The following is a 23994-nucleotide window of genomic DNA, read 5'->3' as shown; positions in this document are numbered from 1 at the left end:
GGTGGGCCCATGTCTCCTCTTCGGGCTGTGCTCGACCTCGGGCACCCTCCCCGGGCTTTGCTCCAGGGCGGGGCCCCGGTAACCCTATCCCGGGCAGGGTAAACTGTTCCCCTGATGTTTTCTTCATAAGGGTCTTCTGAATCGCTCTTTGTCTGGTCCCTCACCCAGGACCAATTTGCCATGGGAGACCCTACCAGGGGGCAAAAGCCCCCAGACAACATAGCCCCTGGGATCCCTGGGACACACAAACCCCTCCACCACGATAAGGTAGCGATTCACGGAGAGGACGAGTTCCTGCCCCAAGTGGAGGAGCTCAAGTATCTCGGGGTCTTAATAATAATAATAATAATAATAATAATGGATTGCATCTATATAGCGCTTTTCAGGATCCTTCAAAGCGCTTTACAATGCCACTATTCATTCACTCTCACATTCATACACTGGTGAAAGCAGCTACAGTTGTAGCCACAGCTGCCCTGGGGCAGACTGACAGAAGCGAGGCTGCCATATCGCACCATCGGCCCCTCTGGCCATCACCAGTAGGCGGTAGGTGAAGTGTATTGCCCAAGGACACAATGACCGAGACTGTCCGAGCCGGGGCTCGAACCAGCAACCTTCCGATTACAAGACGAACACCCAACTCTTGAGCCACGATCGCCCTTGTTCGTCTTGTTCGCGAGTGATGGGAGAAGGGAGCCGGAGATTGACAGACGGGTTGGTGCTGCGGCCGCAGTGATGCGGACGCTGCACCTGTCCGTCGTGGTGAAGAGAGAGCTGAGTGTAAAAGCGAAGCTCTCTATTTACCAGTCGATCTACGTCCCTACCCTCACCTATGGCCACGAACTGTGGGTAGTGACCGAAAGAACGAGATCGCGGATACAAGCAGCAGAAATGCGCTTCCTCCGAAGGGTGGCTGGCCTCTCCCTTAGAGATAGGGTGAGAAGTTGGGCCATCCGGGAGGGGCTCAGAGTAGAGCCGCTGCTCCTCCGCATCGGAAGGAGCCAGCTGAGGTGGTTCGGGCATCTGACAAGGATGCCTCCTGGGCGCCTCCTGGGTGAGGTGTTCCGGGCATGTCCCACTGGGAGGAGGCCCCGGGGCAGACCCAGGACACACTGGAGAGATTATATCTCTCGGCTGGCCTGGGAACGCCTTGGTGTTCCCCCGGATAAGCTGGAGGAGGTGGCTGGGGAGAGGGAGGTCTGGGCTTCTCTGCTTAGGCTGCTGCCCCCGCGACCCGGCCCCGGATAAAGCGGATGAAGATGGATGGATGGATGGATGGATGGATGAGTAAAACTGCTGATTCAACTTTAAATCTGCAGTTTTTTTCTAGCTGTGTTGCTTTATATAGATTAGTCTATTAGGAAATAAACTCATCAAAAGAAAGTAGATATTTTTATTAAAGCTTAGGTAGCCTTATAAGTTTTTCTCATTTGTATTGATCGGTGATACTAATGTGTGCTTTGTTGCCTCTTTAGGAAAGGAGCTACACTGCATCCTGCTGAAGTAAGAAGTATTGTCACGGAGTATGTGAAGGACAATGAGCTGGTGGATGAAAATAATAAGAAGTAAGAGGCTGTTCAAAACTCTACTGTGATTCAGAGTGGATATTTGAAAAACCACAGACAGAAGAACACAGAACAACTAAACATTGAAAACCTGGAGACCACGCTGCTGAGTTGAACCGGGCGTGGTGGTGAACAGCAGACTCACTGACTATTAAATACAGAACTGACCTTAATAACATTATAATGAGCTAAAATGTTTAAATGTGACTCTGAGACTCCAAAAAACATCTCATGTTTCCTTTTCTAATAATTTGTTCCTCATCTGATGTGAAACAAACTAGCAGTGATTTATGGGAGAAAATAAACTATCTGCCACAAAGCTGGCATGGCTTAACAGTGCAGCATGCTCCCTGTTTAGTGCCATCCCTCAAGCCTCACTATTTTTGTCCTCCTTACTAGTTACGTGACCATCAACCCAACTCTGTGTGACTGCTTACTGGAGAAATCAGAGTATCAGGAGGTAGTCTCTCTCAAATGGGATGACCTCTTTAGCAGGTAAAGACAAACTTTTTTTAAAGCGCTGTGTACAACATTGAACATGTTGCTTTTTGAAGTACTGTACACCACCCACACTTAAAAACAGCTGTACTAGAAATAGACAAAAATAGTTTGCATTTCTGTATAGGGCTGTGTGATGTGACCAAATTTCATATCCCGATATAAGACATCTATCCTCCCAACAACCCAACAACGGTATATATCACAAAAATGTTACAATTTCTGTAAATTCCGCGAATGTCAGGCAACTCGATTTGGGTAAAGGGTTGTTGTTTTTTTTTTTGGGGGGGGGGTCTTCTTCTTAGCCGGTCGTGTACCTGGAGTCAAGTGTTTTAACCGATGAATGAAACTATACATTTTTAGACATTTTCTTTGTTAGTATTTATTACACAGCGTGCTGCGGGGAAAAGCTGATTCTAATGTTTGATTCTAAGGTTTATTTTTTTGGCACCTGACAGTAGGGCTGCACGATTAATCGTTAGAAAATCGCGATCTCGATTCATACTTATGTGCGATCTCATTTCCAAATGACAACGATTTAAAGAAAAAAAAAAAAAAAAAAAAAAAGACAACGACGATTGTACCGCATTTTGATCCGGGACATAATCTGCATGAAAACAAGCGCTCACTCTTCCTGCTCAACAAATGACAAGGGCGGAGCCTTATACCACGTGATACAGAAGCTGTGCCATGTGATGCTAAAATTAGCAGGGAAAAAAACAACGAAGAGCACGTCAGGGATGACGAGAAAGTGACAGGAGAAAATCCGTCCCGGACAACCACCCAAACATCAATAACGGGAACCTTATACAGCGCTTCCCTATACCCGTCGAACTTCTGCAGGCATAAAGAAATTACGGAGGCCATCACTTATCACCCGACCAATGATATGGCTCCCATCAACACTGTGCAAAACGAGGGATTTAGGAAAATGATCAACACCCTAGACAAACGCTACACAGTGCTGTCCCGCAACTATTTTTCTATTGTAGCACTACCTGCTCTATACACGCAGTGTCGAGCAACGGTGGAGACGGAATTTCAAGCAGTACAACATTTTGCGGCAACAACAAAACGTGAGACATTTGTTGTTTTTATGTTTATTTATTGTTTTTATGTTCAGTCTCAACTGTTACGAAGTTGATGTGCAGTTAATAAGTGCAATAAATATTTATACTGGAAAAGAAAATCGTGAGAGAATCGTGATCTCAATTCTAAGCCAAAAAAATCGTGATTCTCATTTTATGCAAAATCGTGCAGCCCTACCTGACAGCACTTTTTTGCTTCTCATCCGTAAACGCTCTGCGTACTCTTTCATGTGATTCAGTTTATTTTGAAAAGTCTCAACAGGATCTTTAGCTTTATTGTGAAAGGTTTATGTGGAAAATAAACAAGCGGACACGGGATGGTTTTACCGTGGTTGTTGCTAACATAAACGCATAAAAACAGTCGCTTGTCCGTCTGTAGTGTGGTTCTATTAAATATAAGAGAAACATAAGAAATTCTACAGTGACCATCAAAACGATGAAAAAATATCGCCATAAAAAGTTTATTCTGTGACATCACGAAACAAACTATAGAACAATTGACTTTTTCATATCGGCATCCGATATATATCGTTATATCGAACAGCCCTATTTCTGTAGTATTCAATAACGGAAACTGCATGTAAATTGTATATAATACATCAGTATTTTAGTAAATTAGACAGATTAACTGGTTAAAGTAGCCAATGCAAATCCACATTTAAATTGCCTCTAATTACTAAAGTGGGCCAACCTTGCCCATCAGAAAGATTAAATAATCGTACTAATGCATCATTTAATCCTGGTCTGATCTGTAAATCTTTAACGCATCACTGCTGCTGACATAGTTTGCAATGCAGTTAAAGTAATTTGGGGGTTGTTTGTTTGTTTGTTTTTTGCTAGGTTATGATTGGCTTAGATCTCAGGTATTTGATTTAAGAAAAGGTTAATTGAATGGATAGGGCAATGTTTTCCTCATTTTAAAGGTGACTTTTTATGTTTTTAAAATTTCAAAACATTAGACGAAAAGGCAAAACCAAAAAAGCAAGATTTTGTTCATCTATCCACATTTGTAGAACTGCTTGAAATAATTAAAGTTATCAAATTTCTCATAAAAGCTCCACTAGGTTTACAAGAGATCAGCAATTGATTCAAATCCACAAAACAATGTTGCCACAGACCAAAGATTGGACAAGTCACCAGCATCATTAAGAGGGGCAGATTGTGATGGGTGGCTGCCCAGTCTGCTCTCAGTGGGGTTTTTCCTGTCATAGCCTGAAAGGTTTGCACAAATAGTGCATTGTGTGCAGTGAAATTAAAAGAACTACTGGGAATTTTGGAAAGTAAATTCTTCATTGCAATCTTTGCAGATTGTACTTTTATAGTATCCACACTATGTTTTGTTTTGTTTTGTTTTTTCCATTTTGCTAATGCTAAAAGTTAACCTTGTTTTCCACAGAACACTGGGAAGAATGCAGGAGTGCTATCAAGCTGTGTTTCCAGGGCAACCACCTATAGTAAAGAAAGGCCATATTGAACCCATTGACATTACTGTGGCTTCTCGAGGGTCGAATAAGAAGGTGCCAATTTCTTTCTCCAGTTTGGCTATTTCTGGATGAATTTGTTTGTTTGTACTGATATAGATTAATGACCTTGGTGCTTTTTATGAATTCTTAAGCATATCCCATACACTAAAATATTTAACACTTATCATACAGAGTGTGGTAAAAAGCTTACATGCGCTCATTATGGGCATGAGTTTCATGGTACAGTCATCCACACATGGAAAAAAAAAAAACCAGCAAAAAACAAACATAATACACACTGACAATATTAGTATAGTATTAATAATAGTATTTCCAGTCTCTTTTATGAGCTGCCTTCTAAAAAAAACAAAACCAAAAAAAAAAAAAAAAAAAAAAAAAACAGTGACCACGTCCTTAGCAGGCCTTCCTTCTTCCAGTAGTTGTGTGAAAATACTTAGTTAAGCTCTGGTTATATAACCCACCACCCATCATCCCACAGTAGTAATATACCTGTACTTTTTTTAGATGATTTAACTACTTTAGGGGCATTTCACTTTTCTAAAAGTTTCACAGGCCAATAGTTTTAAATAGAGGGGGGTAATGACACCTACTGGGCTAGTCTAACACATGTACATATAAAACGGACTCCTTCACCATTTGGAGCATCAACAGAGCGACTTAAGGAACGCAGACACCTCTAACTAAGGAGTGCAGGATGACATCTGTATCAACCATGACGAGCAGTCAGGACATCGCCCAAGCCACAGCCATACTAGGTAAGTCTACAGGCACATGCCCCAGGGGCCCTCATCGCAAAAAGCAGCGCTGTGAAAACGCCGTAGATGGGACTGAATTTAAGCTAGAATATAGAGGCAGTAATGGGTATGTGTATACCGTTAAATATACCAACGGAGCAGTTATACTTCGTGTAGATTGTGGTGAGGGAGTGTTTTGGGGGGAGACACAACGCATGTCTACTAGAAACTGGAAAGTCTTTCGCACAGTTGTTTGTGCGGACTTGGACAGTGTGGGATTCCCAGAGATGCTGTATGTTTCCCAGTGGAACAGTCCAACAGGCCCTGAACTTTACAGGGTCGAGGCTGATCGCTTCAACCGTAGCCCCGATGACTTTATTTTTCTCAGTGTATGTGATGACAGGGAAAGTCTTATTGCTGTCAGAGGGGTTGAAAACTGGAGGTTAAATCCTTACCCTCTGAGCATAGAAGAGCACGCTACATGGTTTAAGGACATGTTTTTTTTATACAGTGGTGCGACTGGAGACCTATGCTGCGTCTGTTTAGCCAGATTGACGACACCATCAAGAGGGTAGTCTCAACACTGCGTACGAGGGTATTAGAAAACGCCTTGTTTTTGATGATTTTGCGACTTGTCCGAAGACTGGTTTGCCTTCTACCCTGTGCAAACCTAAAATCATAAGGCCGTCTGACAACTAAATAAACAAAATGGTAGGTTTAGTTTGTGTGTGTGTGCGCGCGTGCGTATCTATGCAACAAAATATAACATCTTTTTATCGTTCTCATTTTTCAGAGGGAGACATGCAAGCATGGGACCTCACAGACTCCCCACCTCCACCAGCATTGCTAATCCAGACCCCACCAACTCCACCCCCCTCTCCACAATTGCTGCCGCAGGACCCTACAGGATCCGGTCTGTGTCAGGAAACCATTATCGACATCAAGCTTGCAACCCACCACTTGCTGATGTTGGCGCTAAATGACTTTCTACAGGATACATGCTACAGATGTCAAACAGCTCATCCCAGTCAGGTGCAACACAGCTGCTTGCACGAATTGTCCGAGTATTTCTTTGACACCTACTATGACGATGTGATGATAAGGCTTATGACAGACCGATTCATCCCTGCCATTCGACTGTTTGTACACGCATACACAGTCGTTGGGACTGGAACACAATTCAGCAGGATTGCAGAACACACTGTTACGTCTCCCCGAGGGCAGGAGGGGATAACACAACTCCGGAAACTCAGTACAGGTGTTATGAAAAGAAGGTTTAATGGCAGCGCTCTCACAAAATAAACAACCCAGACTCAAACAACAAATGTGGGGGAAAAAGGGACAGTTAGGTTGTGCCAAAAAAAAAACCACCAAAAAGACAAAACCAAAACTTAGCTGAGCTGAGCTACTATCCTAGAAAAGCAACAAACAGGAGAGATAGACCCAAACCTCAACTTAAAACAAGCTCAAAATTACATGGGTGGCACCAACCTACTTACCTAGTGTTTCTAACACAAAGACTCTACGTGAGTAAGTGTATGGGGTCCTCAAACTTACCTAGTCCACTTTACTCCCACCACAATCATCAAACAAAAGAAAGACAGCAGGAAAACGTCACACATGTGTCAAACAATTCAAGGAGGGAAGAGAGCCGCGCCCAGCCACAGGTGAGTCTCCTTATCAAGGGTTTCACTCCTGGGTTGTCCAATCAGGGCCTCCCTCCTCTAATTAGTTGGACGTCACACAGATTGACATCAGCCTGCAGTCTGCGACCTAAGGGAATGGCAAACAAAAGGGGAGGGAAAGAAAACATGCAGCCTGCAGACACGTAACACCCCCACCCTTACAAGTCCAAACAAACAGTTTGGATCCTTCAAACAAAAACAAAAACCCTAAACAGACTACAGGGTACGGGATAGTGCATCAGCCAGGACATTTTCTGTCCCCTTTTTATGGCAGATTTGAAGGTTGTACTCTTGAATGATTAAAGACCACCTCATAAGCCGACGATTGTTATTGTACATCCTTGAAAGGAAAACAAGCGGATTGTGGTCTGTAAAGACTTTTATGGGATCCCTGCTTAATCCGAGATAAACCTCAAAATGCTGCAGAGCCAGCAGAACGGCAAGGGTTTCTTGTTCGATGGTGGAATGCCTTCTCTGGGGAAGAGTGAACTTCTTTGAGAAGTAGCACACAGGGTGGTCGAGTCCATCCTGATCTTCCTGTAGAATGACAGCACCTGGACTGAGATCTAGTCACCCCACAAGCAGGAAGAATGTTAGTGTTTTCTTGCTGGCTAACTTTCAAGCCTGGGGGGCTTATCCAGCATCTCAGGGACAGGCATCACTTTTCCACCTGCTAAATCATTCCCTAGGATGAAATCAACCCCTTTTATTGGCAGCGAGGGGAGGACAGCGACCTTACCGACTCCACTGAACACAGAGGAAGTGACATGAACATGGTGCAAAGGCGCAGACACAAAAGTCATTCCAATACCCTGGGCCACAACACTTGACTGACAGGATGACTCAACAGAAAAAGGCAAAATACCCTCCCGAATGATGGACTGTGAACCACCCGTGTCTCGCAGCATTGTTACAGACTGGTCATTACCAGCACCACCCGTCAAAGAAACACATCCCTGTGTGATAAATGGTTTGAAACAAGGGTCTATTTCACTCTGAGATGTTTGGTTTCTGGGAGGCGACATGTTTTTAATCAAACCCACTCCCTTGGGTTGTGGCGGCGTGGTCTTATTTTTTAGTGCAAGGCAATCAGCAATGACATGACCTTTTTTGTGGCAATAGAAGCATTCACGTACCTCACGAGAGAGAAATGGTTGCTTAGCTCTGGCTTCAGGCTGACCCCGATCAGGCTTCAGTGAGCGTGTGATTAACACTTTATCTGAACGAGGGGGTGATGCAAACACATTTCTGTGAGTCAAAGTGAACTCATCAGCCAGAACGGCGACTTTTGACAGTGAGGCAACCTTTTGCTCATTTAAAAACATTACAAGCTTCTCTGGTAATAGATTTTTAAAATCTTCCAACAGGACTAACTGACGAAGCGCTTCAAACTCTTTCTTCACCTCACTTGCCGTGCACCACTTGTCAAAAAGAACTGCTTTCTCACGCGCGAACTCTACATATGTGTGACCATCTGACTTCTTGTGATTCCTGAACTTTTGCCGGTAGGCCTCAGGCACAAGCTCATAAGCACGAAGGATGGACTCCTTCAGTACATCATATTTCATGCTGTTTTCGATAGAGAGAGTTGATACAACCTCCTGTGCTTTGCCCATTAGCTTGCATTGCAACAGCACAGCCCACATTTCTTTTGGCCATTCTAATGCTGTTGCAATCCTTTCAAAAGCATTAAAGTAGGAATCGACTTCAGTCTCTCTAAATGTTGGCACCAAAGCAATATTTTTGCGCACATCAAACCTATAGGTGCTGCCAGATGAAGGCAAGGGTTCTGAAGTAACTGGTGAGCTGGGAGAAGACAGGCTTTGTGTAAGTCTCATAGCTTCCACCTCTAGCCGTTTCAACTTTACCTCCTTCTCAGCTTCAATTTCCAGCTGACGTATCCGAAGTTTGAAGTCAAGCTCGGCCTTACGTGTTTGCTCCCTTTCCTGCGCCTCCAGCCGAAGGCAAGCTAGACGCACCTTAAGTCTAGCATGTCCATTTGACCCACTGAAGTCTGGGGACAGAGGATCAAAGCGAGGTAGAGTGGGAGGAACCGTAGGCTCCACCTGGACTTTGGGGGGGAGTAGCTATAGCACCATCCTCCGCCTTCAGAGGTGCGACACCTTGCCCGACAGAGAGAACGTTACTATCACACACATCAGAACCGGGCAAGATCTTCAACTCAACCAGACGTTGTAAGATAATGCCCTTGATTTCCTTCTTCGCACTATATTTCTTTACTGGAATATCAAAGTGTGCCGCAATACTCAATAAGTCGTCTTTGCGACATAACTCAAACCTCTCAGGACTCGGAGCACAAATAAAATCTTCTAAGTCGAAAGCCATACTTAATTACAAGGCAGTAACACTGTACCAAGCACCAGCGCTGTCTATAGCTCTGGGAAATATATCCCGGACGAGCCCCCACTTGTGTTACGTCTCCCCGAGGGCAGGAGGGGATAACACAACAACTCCGGAAACTCAGTACAGGTGTTATGAAAAGAAGGTTTAATGGCAGCGCTCTCACAAAATAAACAACCCAGACTCAAACAACAAATGTGGGGGAAAAAGGGACAGTTAGGTTGTGCCAAAAAAAAAGACCAAAAAGACAAAACCAAAACTTAGCTGAGCTGAGCTACTATCCTAGAAAAGCAACAAACAGGAGAGATAGACCCTAAACCTCAACTTAAAACAAGCTCAAAATTACATGGGTGGCACCAACCTACTTACCTAGTGTTTCTAACACAAAGACTCTACGTGAGTAAGTGTATGGGGTCCCCAAACTTACCTAGTCCACTTTACTCCCACCACAATCATCAAACAAAAGAAAGACAGCAGGAAAACGACGCACATGTGTCAAACAATTCAAGGAGGGAAGAGAGCCGCGCCCAGCCACAGGTGAGTCTCCTTATCAAGGGTTTCACTCCTGGGTTGTCCAATCAGGGCCTCCCTCCTCTAATTAGTTGGACGTCACACAGATTGACATCAGCCTGCAGTCTGCGACCTAAGGGAATGGCAAACAAAAGGGGAGGGAAAGAAAACATGCAGCCTGCAGACACGTAACACACACCATGACTGAACTGAGATCATCACAACATATAGCATGCGCAATTAACGACAACATTGGGCTGCTGTTAGAATCAAGTCGTTATGCCCAGCTTGTTAAACCAGCCATGCTTTGCATGATTGGTAACTACTGGGCTGGGAGACACCTGGTTTAATGTATACTGTTCAGTATTCCTTGTCTGTGTGAATGAAATAAAAAGACGTGTTAACACCAACATTTTAGTCATTTGTGTCTTGCATACATCATGGAAAACACCTTGTATAAAATTTATCATGATCCGGCCCATCCTGCTGGCTTGGCCAGTTTAAATAAGCTCCATTTAGCTACCGCCAAGGCAACAGGGGTAAAACCCTCATTATCACAGGTCAAACATTATTTAGAACAAGATGACACTTACACACTCCATAAACCAGCTAGGATCCACTTTCCCAGAAACAGAGTATTGGTTAATGGAATCGACAAACAGTTTCAAGCCGATCTGGTTGATATGTCTGAATACATGGCAGATAATGACAGTGTTAGATACCTGCTAACATGTATAGATGTATTCTCAAAATATGCATGGGTTAGATGTCTCACAACCAAGACGGGCCCGGCCATAACAGCCGCATTTGAGGATATACTTACCGAGGGCAGGATCCCCATGAAACTACAAACAGATGAAGGCAAAGAATTTTATAATACACCCTTTAAACAGCTAATGAAGCGATATAACATCAAACATTTCTCAACAGCTAGTGAGGTTAAATCTAGTATTGTTGAAAGATTCAACCGCAGCTTCAAGGGTAGAATGTGGAAGTATTTAACATCCGTCAACTCAAGGAGATATGTACAAGTCATCCCTGAGCTCACACAGGCATGTAACAATGCTTATCACAGGTCTATCCAAATGGCTCTGGCAGAGGTAAATAAGGATAATGAGAAGCTGGTCCTTAACACCCTGTACAAAACCAAACCTCAGAAGAAAGTGCATTTTAAATTTAATGTTGGCGACACCGTACGAATATCAAAACTGAGAGGAGTGTTTCGAAAAGGATACGAACAAACCTAAAAAGGATACGAACAAACACAACGACCGAGACTGTCCAAGCCGGGGCTCGAACCGGCAACCTTCCGATTACAAGGCGAACGCCTTGTAATCGGAAATCTAACCACTCGATAGGACCACCCTTTAATTTATTTTTTTTATTCTTTATTTTTTTCTTTAATGTACTATCACGCAGTGAAATGCCCGGTGTGTTCTTTTTAGGCGTGTGTTTTAAAAAACCAGAGTCTTCAGTCAGTGTGTGATCGGTTTTATACAAGGCAATGGTCTTACATACGCCGGTATTAGATATGGCCGATAACGGTATGTTTAAATCTGAAACAGCTTTTAAAAACTCTGTCCAGCCTATAGGTCTGAAACCTTCAGAAGGTGTGTGTGTGTGGTTGTGACTGCTTTAATCAGATCATAAATGTGTGAACCCGGTATCGTGTGTTTATCAACAACAATTTCGCCTTTGTCGTTGTAAGAAACCGTGTTTGGCGAACGGTTCAGAGCTGATAGAATGAGTTCTGCGTTCCTCCTACTCCTTTTAGGCATGTGTGTCAAAACACTCTGCAATAAAATCCTTCACCCCAGCATCGCTATAAACAGGAGGTGTGTCCGCAGGAGGGGTTTGCACATCTGTGTTAAGCTGTTCCAGTAGGGATAAAGACAATACACTCTTTTCACGGTCCCCTTGTCTCACAAGTGTTTGGAATCTTTGGAGAATATTGCCATATTTTTTAGCTTTCTCATATACATCTATGTCTGATTCATGTAACACATGAAGCATCTCCTTGTCCAAGTCATTCTGAGCCTGTTGTCTAATGTTGCCTGTGTACTGTTGCGGTTGTTTCAATAAGTCCAGCTGATGTTGAGGTACCAAAAACATCTTTTGCACATGCTCCATTTTCACCTGTTTGCTATCAGACTGGTTATGAAAGGGATTGCAGCCCCTAATAAGGGTAGTAAAAACCCTCCAGATTGGTTGATTGTCTTTCTCTTTTTCAAAGTGTTTATCTTTTTGTCAGCAATCAGTCTGATTAGAGATTTTTTCTTTTTTAGCTGTTTGTACTGCTGATTGGTCAGTGGAATGTTACCTTGCAATACGTTAAAGGCTATCTCACACAATGCATTGATGAAATCCAAGCCTGCATTGCTAATAATAACTCTGCGTAGAGCCGGTGGAGACTTATATATCAACTCCAACAGAGACAGATTCCTCCGCATGCGTGATGAAATCCTTTCACCTCTTCACTGTTTTTTGTTTTGGGATATAAACAACCGGACGGTCTGACAGTAAATTTGTTCTGAGTCTTAAATAGTCCGGGGTCTTGGCTTTATAGTCTATTAAAAGATACCCATATGTTGTTGATGTGGCATCATTAAACGCTTCTATAAAATATTTAGTATTACCACACTGAAAAAAAAAGTTCTTTCAATTTACTTGATTTTATTGTGTACATCGGTCCCACATAATATGAATAAGTATGACTGACTTAATTTTCCACTTTCCAACAAGTAATAATTACTTGTAAAGCCAAAGTATTTCATTCACATTAGATTACTTAAAAAAATCATGTTCGATGTACATACTGTTTATCTGTTAACAAAATATCAATGTATTACATAATGTTGATATATTTTAAAGTTTAACACCAACGTATTTTTGATTGTCAGTGGTACTTAATGAAATTGTGTAACATAAAGGCATTATAATTATGTTCCTGCAACACAAATTATGGCTTTAAATCCTACTTAATTATTTTAAGTCAACTTCATAAAAATTCAGTCCTTGGTTTCTTGCCTATGTACAATATAATAATGTAAATATAAACTAAATGTTATTGACAAAAAAGGCAAAAAAAAAAAATGTGAGTGCTGAAAAGTTCACCTTTATTTTAACAGCAGTGAAAACAGCAAGCATATAAACTTGTTACACAGTTTTAGCGATTGCCTGCAGATATAACTGAAAGAAAGATTTAAAACATTTGTAAATATTTCCCCTCAAAACTGACCTTAGCAGCAATACAAGAAAGCTACAAATAAGTGCTTATTAATGATCCTGTCATCTTACACATATTTGTATTTAATTTCACAATTAAAAGTTTGAAACTAAATTAAGCCTACTTGGAAAAAGAATCAAAAAGCATCCATGAACAAACAGGCTTACACAAATATAACTTTTTTTTGCATTTAACATTTCTACAACTCCTGTTACCTGGAGTTTAAGAGACAGAAACCAGCAAGCTGCTTTGAATGATCAAGTCTGTACATATATAGAACAATTTCAGCTTAAATTGGTCTTCCAAAACTCAAAGAGGCAGCAAGCTGCTATTAAGGATAAGATATATCTTCATACATGTCACATTTTGTATTTAGCTGTACAGAATTTTTTTACTAAATTGAAGCTTAAATGACACCGTCACATAATACTAAACACCTAAAGGAATCTTCCTTTTGAACATATTAAGCAGGATGTAAAGGTTGACCCAGAGCACATTGCTAAAAAACCTCTGTAAACATTTCTCGCAATACAATACCACCAAAAGGAAGAAAAGAAAAAAAAAAAGTGTCACCTCGAAGTGCAGTCACATGAGAAAAAACAACAACAACAACAAAAAAAACCCAAACAAACAGTATCAGCAGTATAACATTGCAGTTCTTTGTTTTGTGTTCAGTAAAGAATTACTGAAGTGCAGTCTTTGACCCTTCAGTGAAACAGACGGTTTTTGAGAGCAAGAACTTTGTTGGAGAGTTTAGCTCCATCCAGTTCCATGAAAACCTTCTGGAAAACCTCAAAGGTGTAGCGGAGGTCAGCAGGGTAGGCAAGGTTTAGTGCATACATGAGTCCAAATAGCATTACCACAGCAAATGCTACATTATCCAAATTCTTCACCACCCTGATGCCTTCAAGGACAACTCCAATGTCTTCTTGTTCATCTGCTGAAGCTTGTTCTTTAAGAAGATAAATTCCAACAGTGGTGTCTTCAATGGCCTCATTGATGGCGTCTTCATCCATGTCCTGTAAAAAATACATAAATAAATAAAATAAAAGTCATGTTACTCAATCCATGGCAAGTGAGCAATATGATGTACTGGTGAAAGTCACCCCCCCCCACCCCCCCAAAAAATAAAATAAAAAACCCCAAGTACTTACCACATACTCCCGGATAAGGTTGTCAGGATCTTCACCCATGTAGATACACACTCCCTTAATGACACACTCACGTCCAGCATCAACATCTTCACACTGAAATGAAATTTGTGTGATTAGTATCTTCAGTCAGCCCTTCTCATTGATTTTAGGTTTTAGTACTGTACTTTACATGAATGCTTTCAAAGTAAAGGCACACATACTAATAAAGTTGACTAAGTAGATTAAAACAAAAACAAGCGGATGTAAAAGTAGTACAAGATGACAGCATTTATCATTGGAAAAACATTTACAATTTTTAACCAATTAAAAGTTTTGTCCAAAAGGGGTCATAGTTGTGTTAAGGCTTTATCACTTACATTATCCATTTGTGCCACAACTTTTTTCAGTCTTTGTCCAAGCTGTCCTCCTCTTCTTTTGAACAGCTTCACCAGGTTGTCTAAGTGGAGATCCATCTGAGACAGGAACTTTGATTGAAGGGGGATTGTGGTAATTCTTTTAAACTCAGCATTGATCTGAAAACATCAGCACAAAAGAGTGAGCTTCAAATGTTTAACACCAGGAAGAAGGCCACAATCACCAATGCTGAAGAAATTGGCTGTTAAATGTGCCTAAAGTATTTTAGCTTAACACCTCTTCCAAGAACTCCCGGTGTGAGTCAAACTTTACCTCATGGACATCAAATAGAGCAGGCCATCTTGCCATGAAAGCCTCTACCATTGGTGCATCACGAACAACTTCATGTCTTCTGTAGGCAAAAGTCTTTTCCATCTTGAATTTCACCAACTCTCTGTTGTTCTTCTTCTTTATGTCCAAGAGTAAAGTTTTCCGCATTGCCTCCAGGCTCTCCTCAGTTTCTTCTGGTGGGTATGTTGGGCAAAAGTTAACTTCTGCCCTCTTTGCTTTTTTGACACCAAAGGCTGCACTGCATCTTCCAACAGGTTTGTTCTTTAGAGAGTTTACAGTCACCTCTGGGCAGCCCAGTTTTCGTAGCTGGGTGCAATAGTTTGAGAGTTTATATTTTAAACTGGTCTTCCATCCTCCAAATCCAGTGTTGGAGCCTGTCTCAGTTAGACAGGGATGCTTCTTGATCAGACTCTGAGCTACTTGATCCATTTCTTTATCACTGACATACACTTTATACTTCACAATTTCCTGCACCAAACCTTCAAGGATGGCTGACTTCAACTTGGGATCTGGAATAAGTGCAGTTCCATTCTGATTGTACGCAATTTTTGCCTGCTGAAGTTGTAATTCAGCATCATACGAAAACTTGGGCACATAAAAGACAGCAGGCCAAGAAGATCGTGAGCTTGTTGACTCACTTGATGACAACACATCCGTGTCCACAGATCCACCAGACAGGTACGAAGAATCGTTAACAGAGGAACAGCTGAGGGCTTCGGAGTCCTGGACAGGATCAAGAATGATATAATCCTCATGCTGCATAGTGGTGGGTCTTGACATGTCAATAACTTTAAGAGTCCCTCTGTCTGCCACTTCTGAAACTGAGGTAAGATTAAGGAACTCATTCCCAAACAAGGAATCCATAAACTGAAGTCTGAAATCGCCCTGAAGACCACACTGTCTCTTGACTTCAACAATGAGATCCTCAATTGATTCAGGTGGTCCATTGGAGAGAGTGAGCCTTTGACAGGTTCCATCAGTCAAGATGATCTTTAGGATCACAGGGGTCCCCATTTCAAGCAGCTATTCTGTAGACGAAAAACAACAACAACAATACATCAGACACCCAGAAAGAATAACTTCAGTTTAGTCTTCATACAGTTACCCATACATATCAGTCAGTTATAAAAGGTCAGATATACAAAAAAAAAAAAAAAAAAGAATGTATCTAGTGAAATACATGTGACTGAACTTATTACAAATATTTGCACACCTTTTATTTCTATATGCCTTTTTAAAGTCACCATGCGGACTGATCCGATCTTGTAGTCAACCAGTGGATAAGTGTCAAGGAGTTCACGGAGTGAAACAAGAGTGAATATTCTTGCAGATACTGGGTTGAGCTCAAAAGCTCTGTAGTGCTCCCTGTACCAGCCACCGAGCTCTCTGACAATGTAGAATATGCTCTGGTTTACAATGCAGACGTGGTTTATTTCACAGAATTCTGGCAACCCACCAGCTGCCCTGTGGGCCAGTACCATTCCCTTCCTATAAGTTATGCCCTTTATTGTCACACACTGTGCAAGGTTTATCTCTAGAATGTCAGGGAATGTTTGCCTAATGACTCTAGCCATCTCCTCTTTAAGCAAATCCACTGGAAAAGTTGATACAGCCGAGACCTCTAGTTCAGACTTGCCAAGAGATGGGGAGCTTAGATGGTAAGCTATCATCATCTGATGCTTTGAGGCCAAGGAGAGAGGCACATTCTTAAAGCAGCTTGTGTGTCTCATGACCTGCTTGAAAAAGCTGTGTTTGGCCTCGAAACGCATTGTCCACAGCCAAACAACTGGACCAAAAAACCTAATCATCTGTGGATAGTGCTCCAAATAATGGTGTTTTGGTAGTAGCTTAACATCAGGAAACAGTGCCTGGTATCGCTGTCTGTGCTCTATAATTTTGCTTTCCAAAAAAGCCAGAGAGTCATCACTATGCACAGGGGACACGACAAGTTCTGTGATATCCTTCAGAGTCATGAGAACAAGCCATGCAGGCTCATCTTCAGGCACAAGTGATCCAACTAAAAAAGGCAAGAACCGGAGCAAGCTCCAGTTCTCATGCGCATTTCCTCCTACTGTTTTGGTGCTAGAGAAAGTTTGTGACACTACATGAGATCTGTTTGTCTTATCTTCCCATTTGTAGGGGAACTTCAGAATCACATTGTTTAAGTCGGCTAAAGTGAAAAACTTCTTTGATATAAGAACTGTCAAGCAATGAGCCAACTCTACTGGGATTATACCCTCAAAAACATTGTGAGCAAGATCAGGCGGATAACCAAATATGACATGAAAGTGGGACAGATTTTTGGTGAAGACACATTCTCTTTTCACTCCACAACAGCCTGTACCTGTATCTTGGGCTTGTTTGACATGGACTTGGTGAAGGTCTTTGCTTCTTAGCGTGAAAGCACCAGACGCTACAGAATACAGCTGAATATCACTGCTCTTCCCTGTGCAAAATCTGCAATAGTATTCTACAGAAAAGCTTTGCATAAATCCTGCAACACTGTGTGCTCCAAGGTTATCTGCGATTACACTTACGACTGTACCTTTGACTGACTCTCCTAATAGTGGAACATAAACGCCATGTTCTTCAAGAGTTTTCAGATCCTGTAGAAGAGGTTCCAAGATTTTGTCATAACCATAAGTTTTAACGTCAGTGGTTTTGCACAACACTGACAAGTAGATGGACGATAAGGAGGAATGAGATCCTGAAGGCAAGTTAGTCAAAACCCAATAAATGGCACAAAGCTTGTGTTTCTTCCGTGAGGTACCAAGGGGGTTACAGACTTCAAAGTCATCCACATAAAAACGTAGGGAAATCCTTAGATTTTCTCCAGAAAGGAAAAAGTTTTCCTTAAATAGGGACTTGAAGACCTGTAATGATATGACCCAGTAGAGTCTGTTCCCACCTGTTGTTTATGGCATTTCACAACTTCATCAACAACATCTTTTCTACTCAACAGCTGCTGTAACAATTTCAGCAATGGGACATATTGGAAACTGTGTTTCTTTTCAGCATCAAGTATATATGCAACTGGTTCTAAAACACAGAAATTTTCCTTGTAATACTGCTTACGCAGATATGCTGTGCTTAGCGGACCACCCTTTTGAATGGACCTTAGTACAGGATTACCTGAAAAAACTGCATTAATAGTTTCTGTAATGAGATCTTTATCAATGGGGAGGTTTCTTTGATTAAAGATATTCGTCACAATATCACAGGATAAGGGTACAGGTGCCGACCGTATCAAATGATAGAGTTCCTCTAAAAATACATCAATAGCTGTGCTTGGCACATGGACCAAATGCTCCAGCTTTAGCAGAGTAGTTGCAAAACTTTGCTCTATGACTTTTTGCAAGTCCTCAGTATCACACTGACCATGTGAAGGAATGACAGTATCCAACTGATCTACAAACTCCTGACTATTTTCCTCAAATTCATTTGTAGGTGCGATTCCTGTTCTTACTATACCTCGTTTAAAATCACCTGGTGTATAATGTCTGTGTTTACGGTTTTTGTGTGATTTAAATGTACAGTAAATGTTTGTTTTAAAGTTGCAGCCTAGAAACATACAAGTAAGTGTCTCATTTCTTTTAAGATGCGCATATATGTGAGCAAAATAATCACGCTCTGATGCTAAATCATTGCATTCGCAAAGGTGGCAACTGAAAATCGCCTTTTTTTTGGTAGTGACCCCCTTGCTGTGGATTTTATTTTGATGGACAATAAGGGCATTCCACGTTTTAAAGGTGCATGGACAATGCAGGTATGTACATGGAAAGTGAGAACGACGTCCAAAATGTGGATGTTTTAATCTGTAGTGATGCAAAAGCTTGGAACGACTTGATACCGTTTCTGTGCACCCCTTACAACTCCACATTCCCAGCACCACCTAACCCTGTAAGACACAGATAATCAAGAGTCAGCTCATTCAATATCCAGAGGATTACGTCAGATTCAGAGATAACTAACACACACACACACACACACGCTTAAAATTGGACGCCAACATTGAAGATTTATTTTGTTTCTTTATGCTAATCTACGTATACAATAACATTGATGTTATTGCACATAACAAGAATATAACTTCATTTTCCAGACATGTGTAATCATAAAAGTAAAAAATGCCACCATCACAAACAACATTAACTTTTACTAAAAAAAGTTATTCCCAACAAGCAGAACATTAAAGTGCCAATCTTTTGCTCATTTATACATAATGTTTTGAGAAGCAGCTCACATATGTTCCAAACAAACAAACAAAAACCCCAGAAAGGTTGTAACTTTTGTTTGGACAGTATTGGAAAATTCACAATCCAGAACTTAATTAGACAATTAGAACCACTGTTTATTGGCCATGCTTTTCTTGGGGTGCTGGGAGCATGCTCCATTGAACAAATGTACGTATCTGTTTGTAGATATCTGTATTAGTTGGGCTTGAATAAGATAATAGTTAAGTAAGGGGCACTTCACCTAAAACAATGACTATGACAGATGATTTGGCATTCATGGGCAAAGGTTCTTAAACCCAAGTCTAAGTCTACATCCACACACACAAGGTATTTTTGAAAAGGCAGCTTTTTCTGTGCATTTGGGTCTTTCGTCCACACAAACGGGATTTTGTATCACTGAAAACTGAGATTTTCACGCAACGCCTTTTTAGACGTCACGCTGTGAGATTAATTTCTTCAGTAGCAGATACTGGCAAAATACAGTTGCTGTTAATCTTACTGTTTGCAGTTTTTACACACTTACATATACATACGCAGTTACTGTGCCTCCATTAAGAAAGACAGGCGTCAGGGTGAACTTATACATTTAACATGGACGCTCTCACAACCTAAATACCTACGCCAACTTTGTAGTTGGTTTTGCGAAAACATTTTATTTTTATTAAATTTCTGTATGCTGTATGAATTTTGTGCATTCCCCAGTTGTGAGTCTACACCAGTCGTATTTCATAGCGTTGTGAACCTGGCCATGAGAGCGAGAGACACAAAATCCAAAATACTGTCTTTAGTTATTAACATTTCAAATGCCTTCATCATTTCAAAGGTAACACAAAATTAGCTGCCTTTCTAGAAAAAACACGAAAACTTTTCAGAATTACCTCAAAGTTTTGTGAGTATACAAAACTGTTTACTCCTTCCGCTCCCAGGCTTCTAGACTTCTGATTAACCAACATTTCTACACTGTTTGTTACACTAGGATTTGGTTCTTGACAGCATTTGAGTTTACATGTGGACGGAGATATTTTTTCAAGACTGCAGCATGGATGGGATTTTTATTTTATTTTTTTTAACTAAAATGGGAAATCTCCATTTTCAAAAATATCTGTGTACGTGTGGACGGATTCTTGTTATGACTTGCGTGTGTGTCAGCCACCAGAATTAACATATCTCACAGTGGCAATCCCAGCTTGCTAAACTCTGACGGTTGCAGCAATTAGCCACTGTAGCAATGACTAGCAGTGTAACACAAACACTATTGCGCTCTCTCGGTGAGATTTCATGAGCTTGTTAAGCCACTAACAACCCAGTGTTCTCTGCCACATTCCAAATCCGACCGATAACAGCCGCTTTCTCCCGACTATGTGCACTTTGTTAGACTATTTTTCAGCTATAGTCGTGTAGCTAATACCAACACTAGCTAGCAGTGTAAAAAGAAAAGGAAAAAGTGCATTTTGGTGCATGCTGTACGAAAAGCATTACAGATAACTTTTTTCCCAGCACGCAACAAAATAATTCTGTGAAAACATCCCCAAGTAAAACAAATGTATTTAATTTACTTACCTTCTCACTATGCCCACTAACGCAGTGCCAAAGGTTGCATGTGGCTTAACAGTCTTCCAGAAACTGGCGGTCAATTGCGCTCTCCTTGAATAATGTTTTTGTATAAAGGCCGCGCTTATGTGATTGTCCAATCATATTTAGTTGCTGTCTTTGAATATATTACATCATTTCCGTTGGTGGTCAAACATGATTACAATGGTTTTAGTATACTAATTTAGTCATTTTATATCAATGCAAGAAAAATGAGTAGTTTCAGTATTGTTTATAATTACGTAAATGGTACTTTATTCAATAATGTAAATAAGAGAAACATGAAAGGCTTGTGTAGCATTAACTAAATTCATTTGTGCAAATCCAAAAGCCTGCCAATTCCCATTTTTTCAGTGCAGGAAACATTTGTTTACCTAAAAGCATGATTTGATATTTATCTCTAGGATTTTTAAACAATATTAGGTAGTTAGTGTTCAAGGAAATAGTTCTACTGGATTTTCCTTGAATAAACAAATTCTGAACCAGATATATACAACTCAAATTCCTATGATGCACATACTTTGTGAACACATTTTGTACTTCTAAATTGTTGGCGGCATCGTTCATTACATCGTCTATAATTAACAAATTATTCTTGTCTGTAGGCAGAAGGGTGTCATCAGCCAGAGATTCGGGTATACCGTTAACAAAGTTTATGTCTCTTATCTTAAGAAGTTGGTCATATAGTGGCTGCCAGCATGAGTATATATACACAATGTTATCAATGCTGTGTGAAATAATCCTGGAAGCATTTTCAATGACATTTTTGACAAAAAAAAGTCTTGCCGCAGTTACTGGGACCACTGACCACCATGCTGAACGGGTGCTGCAACCTGGCATCAAACCCCTGATCTAATTTAAAATCCATAAGGCAGGGTTGTATAGTCTGGGAGCACACGGTGCTTGTTGTAGACAACCTTAAGCTTCTTCACAACGGTTTCATTCTTCAAATGAAGCTTCTTTTTATTGCGTTTGATATTATCAGACATAGCCACTAGGTGTGCGTCTGATGCCTGATTGGCTACAAACTTGTGGACTAAACCTTTCAAGGATTCGTGGGTGACAACTTTGGAGTTTTGCGCATTCAGTGTTACGCCTTTACATTTGACCTGTGTTTTGCCCAGCGATGTGTGATACGCGTAGCATTTTGGCCCACCGGAAACAAATTCCACTATGTGATCCTCCACACCCCCCTGCCCAGAAGCTAATTCGCTGGTGAGATCCCCCAGAAAAGGACCTAGAGAAGGCATCCAGTCGCCAGGGCGTGCTGTGAAAATGACACTGTCTGTATCACAATGCAGCACACGCTGCTGCAAGTTTTCTAACAAACCATACAGCATGAGTCTGGCATGTGCAGTGGTCATGGCGCCCACAAAGACATTAACGTCTTTCACACGGGAAGCTCTACCATTGGCGTGGCGCCACTGCACCATGGTGACGTCATCAGAGATGAAACAAAACTTTTTTCTTTTTTTTTCTTTTTTTTTTCTTTTGCCTGTCCCGTTTGGCTCTTTTGCCATCAGAATTGTTGTCTAAAGGCAAAGAAAGATGCCCAATGGATTTACTTTACCAAATTGACCATCCCAGCCTTGCCGTAATGGTCCATTTGATTCACCTTTTATTGTTTATTTTATTTTCACTTACTGAATACGGGACAGACTTGACTGGGGGAAAGAAGGGGAGAAAGAAAGAGGGAAAGAGAAACAGCTGAGAAGAGGGACGGGGGAGAAGGGCAAAAGACAAAAACCAACAGAACGGGCAGAAAAAAAAGAAAAAGAAAAGAAAAAATGCATATATCGATCACCTGGATCACCTGCTGAGAAAGAAAAAAGAAAACAAGCAGAAGAGAACAAGAGTAATAGAATAAACAACATCACAATGATATATGGGAATATGACAGTAAATACTAAATATTAAACATTATTGTGCAGCACATAAGATCAACAGAACACAGTGTGCTTTGAGGTAGGAGCCAAAAAGGGTGTAGTTTGTGGGTGTGATCACCCGTGTGTACCCCTGTGAGCATGGACACGCTTGTTTTTTTTAAAAGGTTCCTTCATGTAATGATCTGCTAGAGGGTGTGGGGGGGCCACAGCCCCGTCCTCCAGGGCATGAAGCAGGTATGGAGGAGATCAAAACTCCAGACATCCAGAGGCCCCCAGAACACAAGAGACCAAGGAAGACCAACAGAGGGGCAGCCGCGCCATTGTCCCAGAAAGAGCTGAGGAGAGTCCCAGATGAGGGCTCACTCAGCAGCCGCGGAGCAGAAGCCAGGGGGAGTTGCAGTGACGCGCCCGTGAGCTCCGCCGGCAGCCAGCCGTGCCTGAGTGACCGAGCCCCAGGCCGGGGGCACCCCGCCTCCGAAGTGGCCCGAGCGAGCCCCAGGCTCCAGGCCCCGATAAGCGGCCACCAAGGAGTGAGCCGGTGTGTACCTGGACGCCCATCCCCAGACACAAAGAACCACCAACGCACCAATGTCTGAGGGAGTCCGCCACTGGCAGGGGAAGTGGTGGTGGGGGGAGATAGGCCTCCAAACCTTGGAGGGCCTGAGATGTCCCCAGAGAGGTGGCGTCTGACACCCAACCTGACATATAGACACAGACATACAGGCACACACAGATATAAACATCCACTCCCACCCTCATGCTCTCATATGCACTTACTCCACACTCAACCAACGTGGAGACAGACATAAAGAGACGCTGTACACACGATCACACTCCCCAAGCGTACTCTACGAACCGGGTCTAGGTACCCTTGCCCCTGGAGGGGGGAACTGCACCCAGACCCAGGTGGTGTTACCCTTTTCCCTGTGGTGGGGGGAGGCAGACCGCCACGACTCCACAGCAGCAGGGAGGCCCCACACTCCAGACCGCAGTCGGACGGCCAACTCCTCCTCCTAGCCCCCCCCCCCCCCCCCCCCCACGCTCTAGCAGGCCGCAGAGAATGGGGGTGAGAGAAGACTCCAAACCTCCCTCCACCCACTCATTGTAGTGTTGATGCATGTGTGTTCTAAGGTGCATTTAAAACCCAGGAGGGCATGGAGCTACCTGCCAGAGAGCAGCAGGTAAGCGCATGGTCCCTCCTGCTAGCCCTCAATGTCTACGTGTATTTAAAATTGAGAGGTGGGCAACGACGCCAGGGGTGAGGTGTACACCCTGATGGTAATTTGGATTCCGT

General features: G+C 42.1%; 1 protein-coding gene across 1 annotated transcript in view; it reads left to right on the top strand.

The window, feature by feature from the left end:
- eif2d (eukaryotic translation initiation factor 2D) overlaps nucleotides 1-23994 on the top strand; it is a 55711-nt gene that overhangs the window by 19328 nt on the left and 12389 nt on the right. Inside the window, exons 11-13 of the mRNA XM_014412794.3 lie at nucleotides 1476-1565; nucleotides 1965-2060; nucleotides 4548-4668. Coding sequence (XP_014268280.2) covers nucleotides 1476-1565; nucleotides 1965-2060; nucleotides 4548-4668 — 307 coding nt within the window. The remainder of the gene's footprint in view (nucleotides 1-1475; nucleotides 1566-1964; nucleotides 2061-4547; nucleotides 4669-23994) is intronic.

The sequence above is a fragment of the Maylandia zebra genome, linkage group LG20 (assembly GCF_041146795.1).
Source record: "Maylandia zebra isolate NMK-2024a linkage group LG20, Mzebra_GT3a, whole genome shotgun sequence".
NCBI classification, from domain to species: domain Eukaryota; kingdom Metazoa; phylum Chordata; class Actinopteri; order Cichliformes; family Cichlidae; genus Maylandia; species Maylandia zebra.
The sequence above is the reverse complement of the archived record's forward strand: the minus strand, read 5'-3'. Positions and strand labels throughout refer to the sequence as shown.